The 10,651-nt window shown below is 38.5% G+C and overlaps 1 protein-coding gene across 1 annotated transcript; it reads right to left on the bottom strand.

Annotated features, from left to right (window-relative positions):
• Positions 1-245: 245 nt before the first annotated feature.
• Positions 246-3,427, bottom strand: LOC131394448 (zinc finger protein 266-like). The gene is made up of 3 exons (XM_058525818.1): positions 2,997-3,427; positions 2,131-2,216; positions 246-1,649 (listed from the first exon to the last, which is right to left on the bottom strand). The coding sequence occupies exons 2-3, from the start codon at positions 2,206-2,208 to the stop codon at positions 435-437; spliced, it is 1,293 nt and encodes a 430-aa protein (XP_058381801.1). The 5' UTR covers positions 2,209-2,216; positions 2,997-3,427; the 3' UTR covers positions 246-434.
• Positions 3,428-10,651: the final 7,224 nt, after the last annotated feature.

Raw genomic sequence — 10,651 nt, 5'->3', positions numbered from 1 at the left:
GTTGGTCTTGAGGAAATAGTAAAGGCTTTCCCACAGTGCTTACATTCGTAGGGTTTCTCTCCAGTGTGGGTTCACATATGGATGCAAAATGCTGAGGAATATAATGTGCTTTTCCATGTATCTTAAACTCAAATGGCTTCACTCCAGTGTGAATTCTCAAATGTGTCCTGAGATATGTGGAATTAGTAAAGAATTTCCCACATTCACCACATTCAAAGGTTTCTCTCCAATATGAATACTTTCATGTCGCCTTAGAGTTGTCGAAAAAGTGTAAGCTTTCCCACACTGCTTACATTTATGGGGTTTCTCTCTAGTGTGAATTCTCACATGTCCAGCTAGGCTTGAGGAATCACTGAAGGCTTTCCCACATTCCATACATTCATAAGGTTTCTCTCCAGTGTGAATTCATTTATGTTTTGTTAAGTCTGAAAGCCTCATGAAGGATTTCCCACATTCATTGCATTCATAGGGTTTCTCTCCAATGTGAATTTATGTTTAGTTAAGTCTGAATGCCTAATGAAGGCTCTCCCACATTCATTACATTCATAGGGTTTCTCTCTAGTGTGAATACGTTTATGCCTAGTAAAATCTGAATGTCTAATGAAGGCTTTCCCACATTCGCTGCATTTATAGGGTTTCTCTCCAGTATGAATTCTTACATGTTGACTTAGATTTGAGTTACAAGTGGCGGCTTCCCCGCATTTCTTACATTTATAGCATTTCTCTCCAGTGTGAATTCTTACATGTCTAGCTAAGCTTGAGGAAACAGTGAAAGCTTTCCCACATTCTTCACATTCATAGGGTTTCTCTCCGGTGTGAGTACGAAAGTGAATCATAAAGCATGAAGAATTCGCAAATGCTTTTCCACACACAGTACACTCAAAAGGTTTCTTTCCAGTATGTGTTTTTATAGGTTTAGCAAGGCTTGAGTACACAGTGTAGGTTTTACCACATTCCTTACATTTACAGGGTTTTACTCCCGCATGAATTTGAATGTGGATATTAAAGTATGAGGAACTTCTAAAGGACTTTCCGCACTTCTTACATACGAAGGGCCTCTCTCCAGGATGAGATTTTATATGTTTAGCAAGGTAAGAAGAACTAATTAAGGTTGTCCTACTTTCTTTACACTTATAGTGCTTCTCTCCAGTGTGGCTTCCCATGTGAACTTTAAAGTATGTAGAATATTGAAAATTTTTCCCACACTCTTTACATTTGTAATGTTTCTTAGCAGTTTGAATTTGTACATGTCCACAAAGGCTTGTGGAGTGAATAAAAGCTGTCCCACAGTCCTTCCATTCATAGAGATTTTCTCTATTGTTACTTCTCATTTGTGCCTGAAAGTAAAACTGATTAACAAGGGCTTTCCCACTGTCACTGCATTCGAAGGCTTTCTCTTGCATGCTAGTTTTCCAGGACACAATATTTGGAGTCAAGTGGACAGCATTTCCCCGTTGATTAAACACACCAAGTTTCTCTCTAGTAGAGGACTTCTTGTGCAGAGTAAGGAAGCTTTTCCCACACTGATTATCCTCATAACTGTCTCCTCCATTTTGAGCTCTCCCGTGTGTCTCAAGGCATGATTGTTCACTGAAGTCTTTTCCACATTCATTACACTCACTCAGTTCCCATCCAAAGTGGCTTCTTTCCTGTTGATGAATGAAGATAAAGAACTCTCAGAATCATTAACTGATTTTACCCATCTCAAAATAGAAACATCATTACCATGCTGATTTGCTTTTTACCATTTCCATTAGAGTCATACAACTTCTTATCCTGTTGATTTCTTTCAAGCTGAATGATGGAATCCTTCTGCCCAGATGATGTGTGATCTACTCTGATCTTAACAGATTACTGTACAGTTTGAAGGAATTGTTTTAAAAACCCCATGTCTAGTTACATACGTGGGAATGAGTACCTCTGCAAATTGTAAAGCAGTAAGTTTGAAGTTAGGTTTTCCCCAAATTCATCATATTCACAATATCTCACCAGAGATAATGCTCTCTCTTGGATGAATGCCACTTAGCTCAAATATCTATCACTTGTGCTGATCTTCTATCAAATGAAATTCCTAATCTTTCCTAAATGTGGAAAATAAGAAACATCTCTTTTCAAACTTACTGATCTTACTGTTTCAATCCTATTGAATATTCCTTCTCCTAAAATATCCTGTAGAGGAAGTGTTGAGTCTTTAGTTTTAAGTCGCATTTCCCATTCTAAAGTAAAAGAGAATAACAAATGTAAAATTCGCAAGAAATGGTAGGTTAAAGGAATTAAAAACAATAGGCTCATGGGGTCAGACTGGTGGCACAGCGGTTAAGTGCGCATGCTCTGCTGCGGCAGCCCGGCGTTTGGATCCCAGGCACACACCGATGCACCACTTGTCAAGCTATGCTGTGGTGGTGTCCCATATAAAGTGGAGGAAGATGGGCACAGATGTTAGCCCAAGGCCAGTCTTCCTCAGCAAAAAGAGGAGGATTGGCAATGGATGTTAGCTCAGGGTTAATCTTCCTCACAAAAAAAAAAAAAAAAAAAAAGGAATAGGCTCATTTGTATTATTTAGAAATTAGATACAGTAAAAAGAGAAAAAATATGACAGATTTGAGTAGTTTGTGTAGGTCAACAATTTAACAATGATAAGGATGTGGAGTCAAAATTGAGCCATGGATTAAAAAACGATTCTATGAAAATCAAATATGACGGAAAAAGAGACAGAATATTATCAGGGAAGGAAAGTAAGTGGGCTCTGGACAAAGAGAATTTATCAAAATAAACTTAAAAAAAAAAAAAAACAGGTCAATTTGTGAGATCACAGGAAATTTTGAGTAAATGTACAGTAAAAATGTATGTGAATTCACGATGAAGACATCCCAAACAATCCAAGACCAATGACCTCAGCTTTCTGAGAGAAAGCACATCTTAAAATGTCTCCTCATTATAATTCCAAACATAGTGAAATTTCTAATTGACCAGAAAAGTTCTTCACAATCACTCACCTTTGAAGACTCCTCTCTCCACTGTCCTCAACTCTTCTTCTTCCAACCAAGAGATCAGATTGGGTTTGAACAATTGACACCGTGTCCATAAGGAAAGATATATTAATGGACAAGGCTCCTGTAAAAGATGATACACACTTCGATGAATCGGGTCCTATATTTCTGATGAATATTGTCAAAATCATTTCAAATCAGATAAAAATGCAAAAATCTCCTTTCTGTGCACCAAAGAGGATTTTTATCTCTGGTTTCTAAAATCACACTCAAATGTATACACCCACATTTACAAAACATTAAGACTTTCACTGAAAAAGTGCAAAAGGAGATTTTCATTCTCATGGAGAAACCACTACACCAGTGGTTGTCAAACTTTGATGTCCATCAGAATCGTCTCCAGCGTTTTTTAAAACACAGATGACTGGGCCCCAGTGCCAGAGTTTCATTCAGTATGCCAAAGTGGAAACCGAGAGTGCACATTTCTAACAGAGTGACAGTAATGCTCTTAGTCCTAGAACTACATTTTTATAGCAACTATGCTGAATTGAAATCCATTAGTGCAAAAACTAGGTGTCTCTTATTTCCCATTGTATTCAGATTTGACATCACCCATCCAGAAATATAGTAAGTACATAATATTTACCTGTTCCATAACACGGTATAGCAATGATGGCAGTCTTACCTACTGTGGACAGATTCTTGTAGTTCTCCAGCATCACATCTTTGTATAGGTTTCCCTGAGTTGGGCCCAGTAAAGTCCACTCCTCCTGGGTGAAGTCCACAGCCACATCATCAAAAGTCACTGAATCCTAAATCATCACAAAAAGCTGGCTTCAGTAAAGTAACATCTCCACCAATGTTCACTGGGGAATGAAGATGAGAGAGCCAATGGCAATAGAAGGTTCCAAGGTCTCTTATCAATTCCCCCAGGGTGCAATGGTCCTAAGTTCTCTTCTCTCTATCTATACTCACCATTGATATCCTTCAGTTACATCTTTTTTTTTTTTTTTTTTTTTTGGTGAGGAAGATTGGCCCTTAGCTAACATCTGTTGCCAATTTTCCTCTTTTTGCTTGAGGAAGATTGTCTCTGAACTAATATCCACGCCAAACTTCCTCTATTTTGCATACGGGACATGGCCACAGCATGGCTTGATGAGTGGTGCATAGGTCTATGCCTGAGACTCGAATCCGCAAACCCTGGGCCACCAAAGTGGAGCACACGAATTTAACCACTATGGCACTGGGCCAACCCCAATATACCTTTAATGTAACCTGTAACACATGAACTTATCTCACCACAACTAGACTAAAAGCTCTTCTTATCTTATTGCCCTCTAGCAGGACACTCCTGAGAAAATTGCAGACACTTGTAAATGCTGATGAATAAATAAATTCTTTCGAGAAATGCACACTCTCATCTTCCTTACCATCTGTCACCACATCAAACAATATAAAAATTATGCAGCCACCCTCATCAGAGTCAACAGTTGATCGTAAGAACTGAAATACTCAGATTATTCAGGATAACCCATTACCAACAGGAGGCACTACTTTGTGAGGAAATTCAACAGGAGCTCCGTCCTTAGTGGCTTTATTTCTTTAAGAAGTTCTGGAGACAGGTCTACCTAGAAGGAAATGTGTCTGGCTGGTGGATGCAGTATGTCATTTTGTAGAAAACACTTTCTTCTCACTTGACAACAATTTGTCAAACAGTCAGTCACCATCCTTTCTGCCTCTATCTTTCCCTGAGAATGGCAGAACTGGTGCTTAGAAAGAAGGCCTAGGGGAAAAGAAAGAAGGCATGAGGACCCAGAGATAACGATAATTCCCACATTCAAATGCCTAGAAATCATTTCTTTCTAGCTTGAAATTCCCAAATATCCCTGTACACTCAAGAAAATCCACATGACTGCCATCAAATGACAAGAGTAGTCCTGTCTCACCTGGATCCAAAAAAGGGGATTGTGAGCCATGCTGCCCATCAGGAAAGGAGTAATAGCTTCATTTCACAGGTAACGAAACCTAAGCCCTGAGTAATGTGACTTTTCATTTGTCAAGGCAGTAAAATTCATGAATGAGATTATGCAACAACTCTACCTAATACATGTACACCAAGAAGCTTACTTAGAGAACAGCACTCTGGCCCACTTCAGCCCCCCCTAGATGAACCAGCAGCATGACTGTTCAGGCCCAGACCAAAGGACTCTATACTGTGCAGGGAGAACCTAAAGCAGCCTCTGAAAAAGTATATTAAACATGACCTACCATGGGAAAAATCATAGGCCACCCTCCTGTAAGACTGATGGTGAAATTTGCCTGAACACTCCTTTCCTTGAACCAAGATTACTTCAGGGAAGCTTATGAATATAAGTGGATAAGGCCATCTCCATCCCTCTGGAGACTGGGTTATCTGGAGTCCTGCTTCATATCAATCATTAATCAATGAATATTAATTATCAGTCATCCAACATGATAAATTAGCTCTTTCCATCCAGATGACATAGTTGAAAGCTACTAAAACAGTATGCTGTATAACAAGAGTATCAGTAACATCAATTGCCATTTACTGAGGACCATTATCTACCAGATGTCTCACTGGGAGCTTACAGCTCACTTTTTTTTTTTTTTTTTTTAAATTTCCCTAACCACTTTCTCCGGATTTTATTTTCACTGATGGCTTCCTCGGCACTGTCCAATAGTAACATTAAGCACTCAGAGTTTAATTTTTTTCTTAGTAGCCACATTTTACAAAATGAAAGCAAACAGGTGAAACTAATTTTAATAGTATATATATATTTTTTATTGATGTTTTAATGGTTTCTAACATTGTCAAATTTTGGGTTGTACATTTTTGTTTGTCCATCACCATATATATGACTCCCTTCACCCCTTGTGCCCACCCCCCACCCCCACTGCCCCTGGTAATCACAGTCCAGTTTTCTCTGTCCATGTGTTGGTTTATATTCCACATATGAGTGAGATCATACAGTGTTTGTCTTTCTCTTTCTGACAGCTCACTTTTATATTTTGAACAACATTAATATTAGAATCTACTATTTCAACTGTAAATTTTGTATGATATAAATACAAATCAAATATGTATGATTAAAAAAACCTGTGTACAGTGAATTTTGAACACTTTGAATAAAAAAATGTAAAATATCTTAATATTTAAATACTGATTTCATGCTTAAATACTGATTTCACGCATAATATACTAATATTTTAGTATATAAGGGGTAAAATAAAATACATTCTTAGAAATAATCTTAATTTTTTTATTTTTTTAAATTGTGGGTACTGAAAAAATTTTTATTATATACTTGATCTACACATTATATTTATATTGAACAGCACTGGTGTAGACTGCTGCTAGGCATATGAGGGGAAGAAAACAAAATATTTTATTCAGTCAACACCCTTGAGCTTCCCTTGATGGATGTTTGGAGAAGCTTGAAGCTCTGGGCCACCTTTTAAGTTCTTATTACTGGCTTATTCCTTTATTCCTTCAGCAAATAATGAAGAGGTTATGTCCCTGTGCTAGGCATTCAGTTGAGAGCACCACCATATACAGAAAACATTCTAGGCAGTAAAGATCAAACATTCCTATTGGAGAATATAGACAATAATAACTGATATATCAATTCACAACTGATATAGGAAAACAATCAAATGAGAAAATAAATCGTGTCCCTGACTGACACACACAGACACGCAGATATTCTGTTGATTCTTGGACAAGATAATGGAAGAAAAGGGAAATAATCATTAGTTCTTCCATATTTGACTCAAAAAGATTAGAAAAAGTATGTCAAAGTTTTTACAAAAGAACTCAGAATACATTAAAGTACTGGGAAGCCTCCACAGATCTTGGCTGGAAACAAATCAAACAGGTCTGCACTCTCCCCTTGCCTTGGGAAAGGGGCAATGCCATATAATACTTTGCCCAAAATTTGTCTATTTTGTGAGTCTTTTCAGATGACCACCTTTTCATATTATATATCAGAGTTCCATTTCCACCAAATCTGCTTTTATCTTTATTCATTTAATCCATAGACTTCCTTCATGTTTCTCTGTCTTTTAAAACTCTGTATTTAAAAGGTAACTTCCTTTTATTAAAAATCAACAACCTTCAATAAACCCAACACAGACCAACAGGCCAAATGCTGATCTACAAAATGGTATCTGAATGATGACAATGAAAGTCCCACAGTTCATTATCTATGAACCAGTATCACCCTCACAACCCCACAGTCCTTATTCTACACTTCAGAATACTAAAGCCCAGAGACACATATGGTCACAAAAACTGTGTGTCTAGACTTACAGTATAATTGTACTTACTACCAGAGATCTCAAAACTAGGAGTCCTTGGGCTGAACAGGCCCACAAATGTGTTCAGTCAGATGGTGTCTGCATAGAATGTTTAAATTTGTGTTTATTTTGTAGTTGAGATATAATTAATGTACAAATTCAGTGGTCTCAAGTATTTAATGGATGAGTTTTGACAACTGCATATACTTGCGTGATCACCAGTCACAAGATACAGAACATATTTATCACCTTAGAAAGCCTTTTTGCCCTTTCCAGTACATTCCTTACTCATTGCTCCCAGACAAGGACTTTCTGAGTTCAATCAGTTACTAGATACACTATTCTATATAAGTATACCAGGCAGCTTACACATCATTTTCAAATGTACATTCTAACTGATTTTCCTCTATGGTTTAGTGAAACAATATGGGTGAAATATATTAAAATCCCCCACTAGAATTGTGGACTTGTCTATTCCTTCTTCTACTTCAAGCAATGCTTTATATATTTGCAACAATATTATTGAGTGGATACACATTTGAATTTTTATATTTTTGGAGAAACAGAATCTTTTCTTATAATGGTCTCTGTAGCTATAGTAAAGCTTTTTGACAATGTTGTTTGATATTAGGATCAGCTTTCTTTTGGAGAGGTGTTGGTGTTTTTTTTTTGTTTTGTTTTGTTTTGCATATCATGGGTAGCATTATGTTTGTTTTAGATGCCAATGCTTGCACTACAAGCAGTAGTGAAGAGCCTGGCTCACTGAAGGCACCCAGTGACTGGTGATCAAGAGACAGTGGAGATCCTTCACACCACTCTTCAAGTGTACCTAGATTATAGCTAAATAACTGTTCATAACACAATATACATCTCACTTCTCAGAAATGTATTTAAGTACCTTAAGAATGTAAGGATGGGAACAACCACTGTCTTCTTCCTAGCGCTCATCCACCAGCCTTGGTTTACCTGCACACCAGTCAGTTGATTCCTGTAGCCTCCTTAAATGGATACTTAGTGCTCTAGGTCTTGCACATGTAGTGTCACTCCAATTCACTCCACATCTACCCACTAGTCATGGCTTGTCTGCATTCCAGAGGTTTGCTTCCTTCTTGCCCTCTGACTGCTGACTAGCCCTGGGCCTGGCAACCTAGCGAACTTCTTCACCATCCAACGGACTGCCACGACACCTTCTCCAACAAGGTCTGAAGTCAAGTCTTGGGGAGAGAGCTGCCCTACAAGTTTGGTCTTCCTTAGGGACTCTCCATCAACTCTAGGATATCCATTAGAATTCTCTTTACATCTTTATATTACACTTTTCCTGTTTAAATCAAAGTATGATTTCTGTCTCTTGATTTCATACAGACTCCTACAGAACTGAGAAGGACAGTGACCCCCGGAGACAAATGAGTAAAGATGAGATTTGGGGATAGGTTTGGTCAAGTCTTTGAACTTCAGCAAAGCGCTAAGCTCCTTGAGAATGGGAAAGACATTCACAGAGTCACAACAGTCAAGCTAGCACCTAGGTGACTGTGATACAGTGCCAACTGAAGAACTTGCCTTGAGAGATTAAGTGAATGCTACACTTAACAATTACAGCAATAATGATGATTACAATGGCTGTGATGAGGGATGAATTCTTTTGAGTGTAGTTGCCCAGAAAATGGTAAGCTCAGATCTGCTATCTTGGAGCTCAAGTCAAAGTCTGGGACCACAGAATTCCATGACAGCTCCCAAAAACTCACTTCTTGTGGTCACAGGGGTAAGATATTACTGAAAATCAAATGTAAAATTTAATTGTTCGACCATAGTTAAATTCTGTCTCCTTAGTAGTTAATGTGAAATTGAGGCCATTGATCAGGGAAAAATGATAGAGGAAACTTGAAATGGGGACATCTAGTTGGACCCAGATGAAACTCACAATCATCAACACCCAAGACACTCTGACCGTCCCTTACCATGAAGTAAGTAGCTTGCCCTTTGGTTTTTGAGGAGACTAGCCTTCCACTGCTTGACAACTCTGTGATAATCTCACTTGGAGCAGACGCCTTATAATGCTCATTCTCATGACCCACCACAATCACCTGCTGTTGCCTCTAGACTTACAACTAGTGCAAAATCCAAGAGAACAGGTATAAAACATAAGGGAGGAGATAATAGTTTACATACAAAATAAATCCAACTGTGCAAATACGTACCAAAAGAAACCAGGGAACACATAAGCTCCTATGAGCTCCTAAGAGATCAAGCTTAGGCAATTACAGTGAGCACAACTGAAATGTATGGTAGGTTGCCAAGGCTCTTTTCTCTTTTCAACACCAATTGCAGCTGCACTACCTCCTCTCCCTCAGTCCACGTCTATACCTTTCCATGGTAGTCCTTACGTCCAGCTGACTGAGACAAAAATCTGGTTTACGGATGAGTCTGCATAGTAAGCTAGAAACACCTGGAGGTGTAGAGTTGAAGCTCTATATCCTTACTGAAAGAATGACCCTGAAGGACAGTAGTAATTAAAAATCTTCCCAGTGGCAGAAGTGCAACAGTATATTTAGCTATCTACCAGGTCTGCAATGAGAAATGGCCATATGTATGGATACATATGGATTCATGAATAGTTGACAATCGTTTGGCTACACAGTCAAAGAAAGATGTGGATGGAACAAGATTGGAAGGTTGATGACAAGGAAGTGTGGGAAAAGGTATATGAATGGACATCTCTGAATGGACACAGACTGTGAAGTTATTTGTGCCCCATGTGAATGTCCACCAACGGCAATCCACTGTAAATAAGACTATTAATAATCAGGTGGACAAAATGAAACAGTATGTAGGTGTTCAGTTACTTTCCCTAGCCACTCGAGCACTTGCTCAACTGACCCATGAACGAAATGGTAGTAGGCATAAAGCCTATGCATGGATTCAACAGTATGGACTTCCCCTTTCCAAGGATGACCCAGCTAACACTACTGCTGCCTAATGCGCTAAAAGCAGAAATGAACACTGAGTGTCCAATATGACACCGTTCTCTGGAGTGGACCAGTCAGCCACTTGGTGGCAGGGTGATTACAGTGGATCTCCTCAATCACAGAAGTGGAACAGATTCATGTTCTGGATATGGATTTGTCTTTCTGCTAGGACGGTTTCTGCTTATACCACCATCCACGGACTTGCAAAATGCTTTACCTACAGTCATGGCATTCACACATCATGTTTCTAATCAAGAAACACATTTCATTACAAAGTGCAACAATGGGAGCATGTTCATGAAATAAACTGGTCTGGTCTTATCACATATCCTCATCACTCAAAAGGAGCTGATATAAATGAAAGGTAAAATTGCTTAGTGA

This window comes from Diceros bicornis, chromosome 30 (assembly GCF_020826845.1).
Source record: "Diceros bicornis minor isolate mBicDic1 chromosome 30, mDicBic1.mat.cur, whole genome shotgun sequence".
Taxonomy (NCBI): domain Eukaryota; kingdom Metazoa; phylum Chordata; class Mammalia; order Perissodactyla; family Rhinocerotidae; genus Diceros; species Diceros bicornis.
This window is presented reverse-complemented; position numbering and strand designations above follow the sequence as displayed.